The sequence below is a fragment of the Pipistrellus hanaki genome (genome assembly GCF_964339955.1).
Source record: "Pipistrellus hanaki genome assembly, chromosome: 11".
Lineage (NCBI taxonomy): Eukaryota > Metazoa > Chordata > Mammalia > Chiroptera > Vespertilionidae > Pipistrellus > Pipistrellus hanaki.
Window position 1 is genome coordinate 6,313,416 of NC_140513.1, and position 16,876 is coordinate 6,330,291.

At 44.1% G+C, this 16,876-nt stretch overlaps 1 protein-coding gene across 12 annotated transcripts in view; it reads left to right on the top strand.

The window, feature by feature from the left end:
• Window positions 1-16,876, top strand: part of MAPKAP1 (MAPK associated protein 1) — a 179,575-nt gene that overhangs the window by 85,586 nt on the left and 77,113 nt on the right. For all 12 annotated transcript variants that reach the window (XM_084898376.1, XM_084898375.1, XM_084898377.1 and 9 more), the window contains one exon: window positions 6,435-6,544. In XM_084898376.1, the coding sequence (XP_084754502.1) occupies window positions 6,435-6,544 (110 nt within the window). The remainder of the gene's footprint in view (window positions 1-6,434; window positions 6,545-16,876) is intronic.

Sequence of the window (16,876 nt, forward strand, 5' to 3'; positions counted from 1 at the left end):
AGGAGAAGGCGGAGGGCAGTCATTTTGGCTTCTCACTGCCCATTAGTCTAGCGAGTTATGTTTTTGGAAAATGTCTGTTTTGAAAAAGAGTACTTTATCCAATGTCAAACATCACATACTTGTACAATACGCTTTGATCTTTTTTTTTTTTTTAATTGTCATTGCGAGGGGAAACAAAATGTGGCATTCACACTAGTGTAAACTCTCTTTATGGATAAAGTAATACCCAATGGGCTTGCTTTAAAGCAGGCATGCCGCAGTTATTGCAAAGCTTTCTCTTGCTCATATATTTTCATTTTCTGCCTTGAAGTGCTAGAGAATGAACATGCATGGAATTGGGACCAGAGCAGGCTGAGAACTGGAGGAGTGTGCCTTCATCTCTGTTATGAACTGGCCAGGACTGGAGAACCGAATGCTACTCTTGGCATCCTTTTCCCACTTCCACAAGCTGACACTGGCTCATAAAACCATGGCATTCTCCAAGGGCTTTTCAGTAGGGACCTTGTAAGTCATATGGTTAGTCCAGAGTTGGGACATTTATAATCAAATTGAACTTGTTACAGGGAAGTTGAACTTTTCCATAGGTTGCTCAGTGGTTCCAATCTGGAGGATATGCTCCCTGGAAGTCTCCTCTTCCCAAGCCCCCAGGACTGCCTTCTGGGCTGCAGAGAGGTTTAAAACAAAGCTCTGGAGTCTGGCTGACCGGGGTCCAAGTCCTGACTCCTCCACTTATTAGCTGTGTAACTCCAGGCAAGTGTCCTAACCTTACCAAACCTTAATTTCCTCCTTTATAATAAAGCTGGAGGCCCAGTGCATAAAAATTCATGCATTGGAGGGGTGGTCCCTCAACCCAGCCTGCCCCCTCTCATAGTTCGGGAGCTCTCAGGGTCAGGAGGCAACCCAGCGTTCAGGGGAAGGCGACACCCCCATCACACCTCTGCTGCTACCACTGCGAGCAGTGCAAGCTTCGGCCAGCCCTGGATACCTGAGTCTTGGGCGGCCCTGGATGGCTGTGCAACCACCTTCCGAGGCTTGCTTGTGTCTCGGGCTGGCCCTGAGCATCGTGGGGCTGAAGGGACTGGGGTACTCCAGAGGCAGGTGCACAGAGCGGCTGGACCCGCCTGGGGGTGACCCCAGCAGGGCTGAGGGGACTGGGTGCTGCCATCTTTGAGGGTGTGACAGTCAATTAGCATATTTCTCCTTATTGGCTGTGGGTGTTGCTATTTTGTGAGGGTGGGACAGTCCATTAGCATATTTCCTCTATTAGATATGGTGGAACTGATAACAGCACCTGCTTTTTCTGGGAGGATTAAATGAACAAAGCACATCCTCAGTAAATGTTGATTACTGTCATTGTCTCCTCTTTATATGTTACTTCTTTGTAAATCTAAAGAAGAGCCCATAGTTATTATACTAACTTGCTTAGTAAGTATTTTTTTCTATATAGGTATCATGTTAGCTACTTTAGAAGTATTTAACCCTCACACCAGTCTTACAGTCTAAAATTAATATATTTTGTAGGTGAGGAAACTGAAAGTTAGATTAAATCATTTACCCAAGGAAGGCAGAGCTAGGACTCCATAGCAGGCTCCGTTGTAGAGCTTACTTCACTGCCTCCTGGTAAACCATCTTTCTGAGCATGGCGTAGAGCTAAATGATGACTGTGTTTTGAGACATCTCCACTAAGAAGCTTCTCTGACCCCCTCACCTCTACCTGCTGGGTTAAGTGCTCCTGTGCTTTCGCACTTCTCTGAGCTGGCTTCCATCTTTGTGCTCATCACACAGAACTATAATTCTTGGTTTGCTTCTTTCTCTCTCCCACTAGACTGTGTTAGTTGTGTTGGGAATCATATTGTTGATTTCTGAATCCAAAATAGGGTCTTTAATAGATGAGTGACCACAGGTAACTTTCCTAATGCCTCCAGCCTTAGCTTCTATAAAATGGATATAATAATATTACCTATTTTAGGAGTATATTAGTTAATGTAAATTTTTAAAGCCTAATACAGCATCTGGCACATGGTAATTGTTCAATAGATAGTAGCTGCTGCTATTATTGTTATAATTATTGAATAATGTCTTGCGCTTTTCAGATCAAAAGGCTCTTAGTCTCATTGAATTTCTCTGCAGTACCACCATGATATTTTCCTTCCCTCATCTCCATCCAAAGCCAATGAGTTAAGCTGAGGTGGGACACCCCTGCTTCTCGTTTCCGCTCTCAAAAAGGAAAACTTGGACCATGGAGCCCCGAGTGCTCTCCTTTGAGCTTCAAGGGGGTTTTGATGCTGGGCCAGAGAGAGGCTGCTTGCTGACAGTGCCCCTGCATGTTGCCACCATGCCCAGCGAATTGCATATTTTAATGGCCCTGTGTTGCCCTTCAAAAAGCTGTGAGGGTTTCCCTGGCCAGTGTGGCTCAGTTGGTTGGAGCGTCATCCACACACTGAAAGGTCACGGGTTCGATTTCCAGTCAGGGCACATACCCACATAGTGGGTTCTATTCCCAGTTGAGGCATGCATGAGGCAAATGATCCATTGTTTCTCTTTCCCATTCCCTAAAATCAACTAAAAAATAGACAAAAAAACAACAACATAAAACTGTGAGGGCTCAGATCCATTCTCCCAGATAAGCAATCTCTCCCAAGGGGCTAGGGGACAGGGGACAAGTGGGCCTCTTCTCTCGGAGTGGTGACTTGGGACAAGGGGAGCATAAGCAAACACGTTTATAAACTCCCTTTACTGTTTGCCAGCCTCAGTGCCAGGTGCTTGGCATTCACTGACCGCTTTATCCTCCTGACAGTTCTGGAGGGAAGTGCCCTCCTCGTTTCCTGGATGCGGCTGAGGTCCCACATGGTGAGGCCATATTGGGTTAGCCACGGACCCGGGATCCGAACCAAAGGGGTTTAACTCCCAGCCCATGTGTCTCCTCTCTAATGCGCTGCCTTCCAGCCTGGGTCCTGGTTCCAGCTCTCCCTGTGAATAAGCTTTTCAGATACAGGCCCGAGCCCCTGCTCCCCTCTGTGCCCCATCACTTCCACTTTAGCACTTAGCAGAGAAATGCGTGTTGTGTTAGGTTAATGCTGGTATAAACACTTCCTGCTGGTAACTGGCTTTGCTCTGGGACAGCGCTGAATTCCTCAAGTGAGAAATCTCTTTTTAAAACGCCCATACGTTTCTCAGCGGTTACGAGACTTGACAGGACCTAACTTTGAATTGACTGAAGCGCTCCTGGCCGTTTAGTCAGCTCCCTGAAGTGGCGCTTCCGTCTGCACCCAGCGCAGCGGCCCAAGGAGCCGCGGCAGGGCCGCCGCTTCTCCCTGGCAGGGCCCTAGGGTGCCCTGCGCTGGCAGGAAACAGGCTGCCGACCACAGGAGGAGCAGGAGGAGGAGCAGTTTCTGAGTCGAGACTCTGGGTTTGCGGCCCACCTGCCTGTCCATCGTCCGCCTGTCCATCTGTGGGCTAGCCTCCGCCGTCCCAGGTCCCAACTCCCAGACTGGCACGCAGCGCCACGAGGAAGGGAGGCAGGACTAGCACCCTCCCCGCCTGCCACTAGCACTTCCCCAAGATCCTGGCCTTCTCGGTCCCAGGCCCAGGGCTCAGCAGGGAATAAAAGCAGCCTTAGAAATAGACTTTTTCAATAGACTTTTTAGAAAGCCCATAAAAAGCCCTGGATGTGAAGAAATGGGGCATAAAACTCCGAATGTTTGGAAGCCAAGCTGAAAACGTGGTAGCAAGTCTCCGTATCCGTTTATTCAGTGGGAGCGGGACTCAGCAGTTGCACCTGCATGGGTTCTGAGAGCCACTTCCGTTCTGTACCCTTGTGTGTTAGAAGCATGTTACCCCCGTCCGTGCTGCAGACCCGGAGCAAGGTCCAAAGGTCTGCAGGAGGGAAGCGTGGGGTGCGAGGCTGACCCGGGGAAACGCATCCGGCCCGCGGATCGTGCAGGGGAGGGTCCCAGCCCCGCTCCCCGTTAACGGGCGCGGTTACCGCAATGGAGCCCCGGAGAGGGCGCGTGGCGAGCCGGGCGCGCCCCTTCCCTTCGCCGTTGTTTTCATTTTCCTCCCGTGAACCCTGCTACCCTGGCTTCAGCACGGAGGCTGTAAAGGAAGATGGAGAGCCGAGTTACCTCAGAATGATCACTATCGTTAACATTCACGGGTGGTTCACTTATCATTCCTGACTGCACAGACATGGCAGCCGCTCGGAAGCGTCCGCAGGTGTAGCACGGTGATACATATTACATTGTGCCACAATGGATTTATGTATTCTGTAACAAAAGAAAAGTGTAATGAAAAAATACAGAAGGTAATCCTTTATTCCTCCACCGCGCGATTTATCAGTAATGCCTGCGGATGATAAGTGCCAGGGATTTCCTCGGCTGGCTTTAACCTTGTCACCCAGGTACGTTTTGGTAAAACGACAGAAAAATACAGACGAGGGATTTCCTCCCCTTCCCGCCCCCACTCCCCAGCCCCCGGCTCAAAAGATCTCTTAAAAGGACACTTTTAATTTATGGAAGTTCGTCCAAACACAGGGCTTCCTTTTGAGCTTTTAGTCCGCCTGTGCCGAGAAAGATAAACATATTGGTGTGAAATAATGGTATCAGCCAGCGGCAGATTAGGAGAGAGTGTAAGCAGTGTATAAGCAGACACATCTAAAAGAGGTCAGGTGGAACCCAGGCGGGTGGGAGTTCATGAGGCCCAGCCCAGCCCTGTGAGTGAGCACCCGAGAATGTGTGTTCCCTCCTAGGCCCAGCTCATCCATCGCCCGGCATATTGTCACAGATGGAGCACTCCCTGGCTCGGGAGGAGGGAGCCGGGGAAGCAAGTCTGAACGCGGGATGATTGGCATTCGTTCCAAACACACGCTGGCCCGGCGCCAGAGCAAATACCCCCAAGTTTCTAAATGCACAAGGCACTTTCCATCTCAGTACTCCTGCCAAAGTATCACTTACTGCATCGCTCCCTAAATATAGTTTTGAGAAAAGAGCTATTTCTTATTTTGCTTTGATCAGTAAAATAAACTTTTAAAGATTGTTCTGGGATGGGGTCCAGCTTCTGAGGTAAAGAATGGCCCCGGCTCAGGCATGATTCAGTAACAGAGTGTTCAGGAAAATTAGCCTGACAGTTCTCAGGCCTGCTGTTCGATAGCAAGAACTTGACCAAGTTAAAATGGATGATCGCGCCGGCGAGACCCGCGTCGGCTTTTGCTTTTTAACAAATGGAATGTCAGGGATCAAACAGCACGCCGCGCGGAGCAGGAGGGTGCGGAGATGTCTTTGTATTAGGGAAGCAAATCGGGTCCTTGGTTTGGAGACCAGCCCCTCGCCCCTGTGGCTAGCCAGCCACCTGGTTGGGTCCGAGCAAGGGCTCAGGCGCCTCCCAGCCTGCCCTGCCACCGGGAAGCTGTCCCCGGGCCGAGCGTGGGGCTTGGCTTCTGTTTCCCATTCCTTGTCAATAGGAAGTTCTGCCATGCTTTTTGGCCACGTGCCCCCGTGAGATCCTTGTGGGGAATGGGAAGGCAACCAGGCTCCTTGTGGCAATTCCCATGTTCCGTAGTCGGAAACTTGGGTCCCATTTGTTACACGGGCTTCTTGGAATGGGCCCGCGTTGTCCCGGTGCCCAAGCGTAGTGAGGAGTGTTTGTGATGCTTGCTGTTGCAATTACCATCTTAGCGAAGTTGTGTCTCAACAAAGGTGGGCTTCCGTTTTCAGGATGCTTGTTCCTCACCAGTTTTTTCCTATCTAGATGGGAACCCCATCCCCACCCCCTGAGGTTTGATTGGCTACAGGCTTACAAGTAGTGATGTGTTAGTATTTTGCCTTGTAATTGTTTATGCTTCAGCTAATATTTTGTTCGACCTTTTAGGACTAGGTAGATTAAAACATCCCTACTGAAGTGTACGTAGAGTATCTGTTTTTTAAAAATATAAATATAGGGTGTTTCTTATACTGGCTAGTTAAGAAGAGCGTTTTCTTTTCCTTATTCTAAATTGCTTTGGGCCGTCAGATGCCCCCGCCCCCATACACACAAACACATACATGGCATTTTTCCTCCAAGGCTCCAATGATGGCAGTCATGTCTGCCTGCAGTGACATCTACTGACACAAGCCAAGTGTATCGTTTGTCAATCCTTGCTACAGGATTTGACTTGGGAGCCGGTATGAGTGACCCACACAGACCAATTAGATTCAATTTGAGATAAATTAGAAAAACCTTCCATAACTCTCACCTCTCTTCCACTTGGGACTGTTCATACTGGAATGCTTTTCTGTCTCTGTCTCTCTCTTATGAGAAGTAGCTTTTTTCAGCCTGTTTTTAAATAATTGGCCCTTCGATGTTCAGTTATTAAAACTTTCTTAAACACAGTGAAGACTGCAGTACCATTTCTCCGGCTGAGTGTTGGTGATGATTTCATATTTGTCTTTTTCCTACAGAAACGCTGCTCACGGATTCTCCCTCATTCAGGTGGATAACCCAAAGGTCACCATGAGAGAAATCTTGCTCAAGGCAGTGAAGAGAAGAAAAGGATCTCAGAAAATTTCAGGTAGCATAGTTAAATTATACCCTGGCGGTATCAGCTTAAAACCTTGGTTAAAATTGCTTGGTGTGTGCATGTGTGTGCTTGCATGTGCATATGTGCATGTGTGTGATGGCTGGCCTCTAGATGTTCCAGATATTGCTGCTAGAAAGTTTGGTTAGCAGGTCTACAGTAAGCAAAGTTACTTACTTATTTATTTGCTTCATCCTCACTGAAGGATATTTTTTCATTGATTTTTTTTAGAGAGAGTGAAAAGGAGGGGGAGAGACAATCAGTTGGTTGCCTTTCACATGCACCCTGACAAGGGCAGGGGGTTGAATCTGCAACCAAGGTACATGCCCTTGACCAGAATAAACCGGGGACACTTCAGTCCGCAGGTCAACACTCTATCCACTGAGCCAAACCGGCACATGCATGTCAAACTTGCATGTTTGGGCTAGGGCAACACAGAGATTTTTAAATTGCCCCTAAGCCTAAAGAAGGTCCTGGGTCAGTGGCATATGTGAGAAGGATGTGTTCATATCGGTTATGAAGCTTTGTCATTAATGATTTCTGATAGATGAAGACTAAGCTACTTGAGCTTACTATTAGTTGGTGTAAAACCATCTTGAAAACCAAATCAGTCCTAAATTTGCAGTATTTCTTTTAATTTCACGTTTTCACATAACTTTCAGTGGGGAAAACTCTTAATTTGCAGTGCTTGCAGTATGAAATAAAAGGGAAAAACTCATTTTTACCAAATGAGGACAACTGGAGGAAAAAAAAAATTTAAGATAAATCACTTGATTCACAGAAATGTCTGTTAATCTCTAATTTCTCATTTCCCAACTTCATACAGAAATTAAGCTTATGGCATTAGCTATGGTATTTAAAGGATATGGGGGGAAAATATTACCAAAATAGAGAAAGGATTATTTTGAAAAATAGCTCAAAGATTTGTCAGACCACAGACATCTTTTAATATAAATCAGCCTACATATGACCTGTCAGGTATCTTAGCTTTGTAAGTAAATGAAACTTCTTAAACACCTTTGGTTTCATCTTGTGGAAAGGAAAAACATCACTGTTCAGGTTAAAGAAAATAGTCTTGTGTTCTTTTAAAGGGGAGGCATATAATCTGTTCCAGACTTAATTAGCTATCTTTAGATGAAAGCTGAAGTTTTAATAAAAGTTAGGAGAGATAACACAGTGAAGGACACGGATGAGCTGTCTCAAGGCCATATTCCAGGGGAACGATAAGAGCTGTAAAAAATGGCAGAGGAGAGCAATTGAATGGAGCAATGAAAATCTGATTCTCATAAAAGAGAGAGAGAGAGAGATGCTGGTAGGGGCGGTTGTAGATGAGACCTGCTAGCGTCTGCAAGCAATTTGGATGCTTGCCAGGAGTCATTGTTCACCCTCGGCTGTGGCGGCTCCGTCCAGATGTGCCAACTGCACGTTTCGGCTTTTGCCAGCTGACTGCGCCGTTTGATAACCAGCTCTCTGGATGCCCATCACTGGCCGCAGAGATAGAATTAAATGATGATGATCTTCCCACAAGTTGGGAGAGGAAACAATGCATATAAATCTTGATTTCATCTCAGCATGAGAAGTCTTTATCCATCATCACTCATAATGAACAAGTCGTTAGCTGGGATGAATGGTGTCCTGGTTTTTCCAAACACCTCTTTTGTTCATTTTTTGGGTGACTTTTATCCGTTGCATGGGGGTCAAACCTCTTTGCATTTAGGGATGATTGAAGAGGCATACCCTCCCCTTCCCAGGGGAATGGAGCTACTTTGGAGTTATAGTTGCCAATCTAGTAGCATTTAAACAGCCCCAGATATTTAAAGTTATCAATCACTCATCTTCCTTTAGGGTCCTTGTTTTTTCTCTTTTTTTAATTCCTGAAAATTTTTTTTACATAGCACTGTATTTTGTGACAGATCTCTTATAGTCTAAGGTAGCATTACTCTGAATTAATCCAAGAGGAGGTAGAACTAATTTTTTAAACCTTCTTAATAGAAATTGTGCTGTCACAGATAGACCATGAAACCTCTATGAACTTCCTGAGATACTGCTATCCCTCTGTCGCAGCCATCTCTGTCCAACTGGATACCTATTTTTCTCCGTCCATCCCCAGCAGCCACGTTTATCACACACGCATTTATTTATGGTCACCTCCATATGCACGCCCCTGATATTTCCGTCAGAGTCTTGGCCATATCCTTGGCCAAGAGTTAGGACTCGTTATCCGAAAAACAGTGACCTGCATTATTTATTCCTTTCATACGAGGGAAGTTGATTGAGATTGGTGCATTTACATAAATTACTGTCCGTTTTCTTCATCCAGAAAGCTTTTTAAAAATAAGAAGCCCTTTCTATTGCTTTATTAAGTCCGGTCTCATGAAATAGAAGGATCCGCAGTTTGGCCAAGAAATTTACTTAACATCAATTTGGGAAAAGCAGGGTGTATTTTGTATTTTTGAACTTCGTATTGTGGAGTGTGCCTGTTTTGGAGGGTGATTAATGAAAAGACAAAAATCTTGTCAGAGAGGCAAACACAAATACATTTACTTAAAAAATAGGAAAAAATTATGCTAATGTTCACAGTTGGCTGGGAAGTACTTATTACTTACCCATTATGACACATGAACTTAGTTATGAACTTGGTGGCAGATGTCAGGTTAGCCACCCTCCTCGGGACTTCCTAAGCCTCTCGCACAATGACCTTCTCCATCTTTGTAAGAAAGTGCCTGGCATCCCTACGTTAGAGAGCTCAGCCCTCTTTTCCGACAGCCTTCACCTGTTTGCGCTCAGAAAGGCACTGGTCTCTGAGCTGTCCTTTCTGAATGTCAGCGAGAGGGGAGACATACCGCTGGAGACCACACGTGTGCCGTGGGGAGTTGCCAGTTCTCACACTATTTGTTCGTGAGGGGTTAGTTGCATTAGGACAGATTTCAGAAAGCCTTTGACAGGCAGACAGTGAACTTCTAACTTCATCTTTTTGCCAGACTGACAACTCTCCTTTTCATAATAAGGAAAAATTGAAAACTTTTTCATTATTAAATCAAGATGTAGGCCTCATGGTTCTCCCAATGTTTAAATACTCTGTTGCCCTTCCCTCTGGCACTCTCTCCCCAGTTTTCATTTGTAAAAAGAAAAATCAGAAGGTGATAGATATTTGAGCAAAGAATTCTTCTTTGTTCAGGTAAATAGCTTTGTCAATGGGAACCCGCAGGGTCTTAAAATATTTTTGCTTTTTGGGGGGAGAATATCATTATAGATACTTGTAGTTGTTCTAAGATTTTAACTTGCATTATTTGTAATTATTTCATCAAGTCACAACTATTTATGAACACTGCAGGGTTTTCTCTATTAATATTAATGTACTGAACTGTAGTAAGCTTTTCACAGCATGTTCCAGTCAGTTCTCTGCTAAGGCCCATTTTTTAAATGTCTCTTTTAAAGTCTCTCTCCAGCTTTGCATTTTATTACTGACCTACTTGACATTTGGAATCTACCTGTGCTGGCAGCAAGTCCCCACAGTTTAAGAAAAAAAATGTAAATGGAGAATCCAATTTTAGAAGAATTAGCTGAAACCTCTTTACTAATTTTAACAGTTGGGTGGGTGTGTTTTTGACATAATGAAAAGTAGCCTGTCAAGTCCCCTGCTTTAGCTGGTAAAATATACTGACCTTTTATTTAGTGGGGAAAGGCCTTATTTCATCAAGTTTTCCCTTTGTCAAGTTCATCCTCACAATCGGTGACCTTCTGAGCTTCTTAGTATTTTGTTGTTTAAAAATGCTGTTTTCCAGCAACCCTTGCCAGCCTGCTGAAGCATGAGGCTGGGTATAACAGACACTTGAGAAACTGAAGCAGATCCAATTTCAGTTCCCACGTGGCGGCAGAAACACTACATAGGTGTCTCTTGATCTACAAATGAGAGAAGCTTCAAAGTGGGATATTCTGAGCAGCATCGTTTTCTGCCCGCTCTATTTCAGTATTAGTTGTCATTATGAAATGGGGATGTTTATTATCTGCTGCAAAGTTGAACCAGAAGCATCTTTTCTTTCTTTTCTTTTTTTCTTTTTTTTTTTTTTTACCCCTGTCCATTCTCTCCTTTTCATGTGAAAGTCAAAACTTTTCCCCTTGAAAAGTTCTTACAATGTTGTTAATAAAACTTACGATATTCACTCCTACTTCCCCTTAAAAATTTTCACTTAGAATTTGAAACATAAATGTTAGCTTTGTCAAGTGGACTCCCTCTTAGCATCTCTGTTTAGAGTCATAGACCACCTTCTGCTTGCTAATTTTCTGTGTTTTCACAAGACCCCTAGGCTGTCACCAAAGACATAGTCTAGCCTGGGACTTCTCCGGCACTCCCTACAGCACTGCCAGGAGCAGAGAGGCGTGGTGAACATCTACCACAGGTGCAGGGTTCGTGTCTGAGGGACGCACAGCCAACGGTGACGTCCTAGCGTTCTCTCAGTTTTTCTTCAGAATTCATGTAAAATGTGTATTTATCCATAATGTATTTGTAGCTGTGTTGTGCATTCACACATTGTGTGCTGCCATGTGCTGACCTGTGCCGGCTGCAGGGAGACGGTGGTGAGACAGATCTTGCTGAGGAGGACCTTACATTCTAGCAGGAGGCTAATTATAAGGGGCTGAGAGAGAATAATAAGGTGCAGGAGCCTGTAGTATCGTATAGGATGCTCGGGGAACTCCTCCCTGAGACATTGACATTTACACTGTGACCTTCACATTGAAGCCAGGAAGAGTTGGGGAGGGGCAATGACCGTTAAAGCTCACTATATTTTAATATAAAAAGAACATTTCTTTGCAGTCGATTTACTTAACTCTCTTTCCCCCAACTTTAAAAAAAAAAAAAAAAAAAGTAGTTAAATTGATACTAGAATTCTTGACTGTGCTAACTCCCCACGTTACCCATTAGCAAATCCTACCAGCTTTCCCTCCTGAGTATATCCTGGACCCATTCAGTCTTTTCTATCCACATTGGATGAATCCAGATCCACATGTCTTCACCTGGACTGTTGTAATAGCACCCAGCTGGTTTTCCTGCCCCTGCTCTTGGCCCCCTCCAGCTCCCGTCTACACAGCAGCCAGAGAGATTTGTAAAAATATACATCAGATCATATCTGCTCTAAACCCGTCAGTGGTTTCCAGTTGCATTTAGAATAAAATCCAAACTGTGACCACTGAACTACACTGAGGCCCAAAAAGAGTGTGACAGAGGAATACCGGCCACGGGGGATTCGGAGCCCGGAACCCCTTAGAGCAGGGATGGGGGCCCTGTCTACAAGGCTGGCAGCAATAGGTTAGTCTCTGACTCGCTCCCTGCACACCTCACACAGAAGGCCTCACTTCATACCAGAGAGACCTGGAAAGTGTGTACAGATCAACCTGTTACTTATCACGAAGGTTTAAAGGGGATTTGTGTGTCTTCCCCGAGGTCTCTGCCAGTGGGGTAAAAGCAGATTATTGAGTGCCTTTGTGCACTTAAAGATATTACCTCATTGAAATCTCACAGCACCCCTGGAAAGTAGATTTTATTACTCTTCTTTTACAGATGAGACTTTAGAAATGTTAAAAAGTGGGGAAACAACATGCATCTGAGAATTAAGGAACTATGATAACTATATGTGTAATCATATACAGCACTTAGCTCTTTCTTCAGCTCTAAGAGAAATTAAAGTTACCAAATTTCCACAGTGCATAAATGGCAGTTCTAAATTGGAGCCCACGCTTTTTTGACCTCAAAGCCCATACTCTTTTTATTGTACCATGTTGCTTATTAGAACCCTAATGGGAGAACAAATTTAAAATTCTGTAAACAGAAATGTTCATTGATTCTAAGATCTAAATGCACCAGGGAAGTGCAGCATTTAAAGGAACCCTGTGGTGAATCTGGATATAAAGCCAGGAATTCTTTTGTAATTGCACAGTTTGTCTGTATTGGTGTCAGTTTTAATGTTGTATGTCTAGCTTTCTTAAAGCAACATACACCTGTCCTGAGCTGCCCTATGGAAAGAGAAACCCATATGTTTTAAACGGAGTAGGGTTTTTAAACCCTCATCTAACCTGAAATGCTCTCTAAAGGTACAATAAAGTCAAGAATCTGCCATCTGAAGGGTTGAAAAGAGTCCTACTTCATGTGTAAAGAGGGTGGGGAATGATGAGGCTGAAGTGGTCATTTGGGACCAGATTGTGTTTGTAAACTGTGTTGAACTTGAACTTTATTCTGATGGCAGAGGGGAACCATTGAAAGGAGAACAACATCATAATTTCCAAGAAAACACCCGTGGTGTTGAGAAATGGGTTAGAGGGCATAAAACCCGAGGCAGAGACACAGTGAGGAGCTCCTGAGGACTCCGTCCAACGCACGCTGCACCCTGGTCTGAGGTGTGGAGAGTGGGTGGTGCTCGGCTCAGGAAGCAGAGGGATGAATACGTGAGAAGTGGCTTTTTTTTTTTTAAATATATTTTATTGATTTTTTACAGAGAGGAGGGGAGAGAGATAGAGAGCTAGAAACGTCGATGAGAGAGAAACATCGGCCAGCTGCCTCTTGCACACCCCCTACTGGGGATGTGCCCGCAACCAAGGTACATGCCCTTGACCGGAACTGAACCCGGGACCTTTCAGTCCGCAGACCGACGCTCTACCACTGAGCCAAACCGTTTTCGGCGGAAGTGGCTTCTTTTATTATTAGAGCTACAGCACAGTTTAGGGGAATCAAAGCAGCTTGGGGTTGCCGCCAGTTCTCCTGGTGTTAATATTAAAACAAGATAGAGGTAAAAGGTTCTTAAAGATTTTTACAGTAAAATTAAATACTTGTTTGGGAAAAATGAAACATTTTGGAGGTGTGTGAAATAAAAAACGAGCGGTTTCCTCTTGTAAATCCTTTGGGTTTTGGGTATTCCCAAGCACATATACCTATAAGCAGTAAGTTTTGTGGGGGCAGGATCCTGTTTTCTTATTTTCTAAAAATCACTCTATACCCAGCATCTAGCAGAGTGCCTGTCACATAGAAGACAGTCAATAAATGGTAAATGAACTCATGAAAAATGTATCTGCATAAATGTTTTTATTAATGATTCCATGCAAGATATGTGTGATTTTGCATTCTTTTACTCAATATGTCATAAGCATTCTCTATTAGAGTGACCACTGCATTTTTATCATTCTGGTTAAATTTATTTTACTATGAGATTGCTTATCAGAGGTTTGCTTATTTAAAATGTTGAGAAAAATAAATTGCCCTTCAAAAAGTTTATACCCATTCTTTGACACTCAGAGATTATGTGAGTGTGCCTCTTTCCCACCCCCTTCCCAACCCTGGAAGTTATCAATCTTTAATTTTTGCCATGCTGATGGTTAGTGGTTAATACCTAGTTTTAATTTGCATTTCTGGGATTTGTTTTGTTTTTTAAATAAATCTTTATTGTTCAGGTTATTACAATTGTTCCTCTTTCTCCTCCCCAACCCCCATAGATCTCTCCACCCGGTTCCCACTCCATCCTCTGCTCTCACACCCTCCACCCCCACTGTCCTCATCCATAGGTGTACAATTTTTGTCCAGTCTCTTCCCGCACCTCCCACACCCCTTTCCCCCCCCGAGAATTGTCAGTCCACTCCCTTTCTATGCTCCTGATTCTATTATATTCACCAGTTTATTCTGTTCATCAGATTTTTTATTGACTTATTTTTAGATTAACTTGTTGATAGATATGTATTTGTTGTTCATAATTTTTATCTTTACCTTTTTCTTCTTCTTCCTCTTCTTAAAGAATACCTTTCAGCATTTCATTTAATACTGGTTTGGCGGTGATGAACTCCTTTACTTTTTTCTTATCTGTGAAGCTCTTTATCTGACCTTCAATTCTGAATGATAGCTTTGCTGGATAGAGTAATCTTGGTTGTAGGTTCTTTCTATTCATCACTTTGAATATTTCTTGCCAACTCCCTTCTGGCCTACATATTTTCTGTTGATAAATCAGCTGACAATCATATGGGTACTCCCTTGTAGGTAACTGACTGTTTTTCTCTTGCTGCTTTCAATATTCTCTCTTTGTCTTTTGCTCTTGGCATTTTAATTATGATGTTTCTTGATGTGGTCCTCTTTGAATTCCTTTTGTTTGGGGTTCTCGGTGCTTCCTGGACTTGTAAGTCTATTTCTTTACCAGGTGGGGGAAGTTTTCTGTCATTATTTCTTCAAATAGGTTTTCAGTATCTTGCTCTCTCTCTTCTTCTGACCCCCCCATAATTCGGATGTTGCTATCTTGAAGTTGTCCCAGAGGCTCCTTACACTATCTTTATATTTTTGGATTCTTTTTTTTTTTCCTTTTTGCTTTTCTGGTTGGGTGTTTTTTACTTCTTTGTATTTCAAATCTTTAACTTAATTCTTGAAATCCTCTAGTCTGCTGTTGGATCTCTGTATATTATTTTTTATTTTAGTCAGTGTATGCTTAATTTCTAGTTGGTCCTTTTTCATATCCTCAAGGATCTTGCTAAATTTATCAGCCCTTTCTAGAAAATTCTTAAAAAACCTTATAACCATGGTTTTGAACTCTATATCCAATTGTTTGCTTTCCTCCATTTCTTTCATTTGTGATCTGTTTCTTAGTCTCCATTTTGGCTGCTTCCCTGAGTTGATAGAGTGGCTTTGTGTGATAGGTGTCCTATAGAACCCAGTGGCTCAGCCTCCCCAGTTACCTGAGGCAGACACTCTTGGTGCACCCCTTTGTGGGCTATGCACACAGTCTTGTAGTTAAGCCTTAATTGTTGTTGGTATTACTGGGAGGAATTGACCTCCACATCAATTGGCTGTGAGGATCAGCTGTGTCTATGCTGGGAGAACTTCTGTGCTGGAGACACCCTTATGGGACAAGACTTGCAAAAGACATCCCAGAAATGCAAATTAAAACTAGGTATTAACCACTAACCATCAGCTTGGATGGGGAAGAGTCTCAGGGCAGAGCAGACATCAATGGCTTGCCCTAAGAGACCCCTGGGTCTCAGTGTCCCTCGGTAATTGCTGCAAGCACCTTTGAGAGAAAGCTGCCCTCAAGTTTCGCCCGTCGCCAGTCGAGTCCAGTTTCTTCCTGGATGAGTGTGGGTGCCCAGAGTCTCGCTCAGAACTAGAGTTCAGAGCCATCAGGAGCTTTTGTCTCCCTCCCAGTTGAGAAAGCCAGCCACGTACTCAGTTGTCAGCCTTCCTCGCACGTGCGCCTTGGTACCTCTGCCTTCTGCAGCTCCTCTGAGTCTCAGTGTGCTTTTCTCTTTCCTTCTAGTTGTAGAATTTCCACTCATCCAGCCTTCCTGTGGTTCTGGATGATGATCGTTTTGTATTTTGAAATTGTTGTATGAGGCAGCAGTTTAGATGTTTACCTATGCCGCTATCTTGGTTTCTCCTGCATTTCTGGGTTTTTAGTGTAGTTAAGCGTTGTTAAATGTTTTCATTAGCCATTTATCTTTCTAAAAGGTGGTTCTTAAGTCAATCAGTTGTTTTAGTGGAAAGAAGGATTGAGAGAAGTCTGATTTCAGAAAATGATTTTTAAGTTTAGAATGATAGTTTAGAATATAATTCTCTGCAGCTCACCTCCCCCTTTCCTGCTTAAGCAGGTGTGTATACCCACACACACACACACACATACTTGCACACACAGTCAGTGTGTACAGAAAGGCCAGCATTTCACTTGTTTTCCTGCTGCCCTTGGCTCATCAGCAAAGCTTTATGTTTAAAGAGGGCCAGCTGGTAATTCACTAGATTCCAGTTCAGCTCATTTGAGACCTTATATTTTCACCTGCTTGCTTTGTCATCAAAACCAGTTTAAAAACTAGATTTCCTGTTAAGTCGTATATTTTAGTCTGGTACACTTCGAAAATGGAACACAACCTGGAAATCAGAAGCGTAAAGAAAAAAGTTGTTACCTCCTAACAGGTTTGTTTGGGGAGGCGCATCTAAGGACACGTCTGGCAGCATTATGAACAGCACTGGCACCAAGGGCAGCTGTGGGGGGCTAATGGGGACCCTGCATCATTCCTTGCCATGTGCCTGGTGAGTAAACTCCCAGAAGTTTCTGGGAATCGGAGCAAGTGGGGAAAAGGCTGCAACCGATAATCAGTGTCACAAAGTGGGGATGACTGATTTGCTGAGGAGACCGTCGAGACAGATGTTTAATTAGCGGAAGTCAGAGTGGATAAATTGGGAGAGGACTGCCTATGCAGAAAGATGCCTTTCCCCTCATCTCTCATTTACCTTCTTGTTGTTCTTACCATTTTCTTTTTGAAGGCAGCATCCTCAGTTTGGGGGAAGCTAGGGAGGGAGTAGAGAAA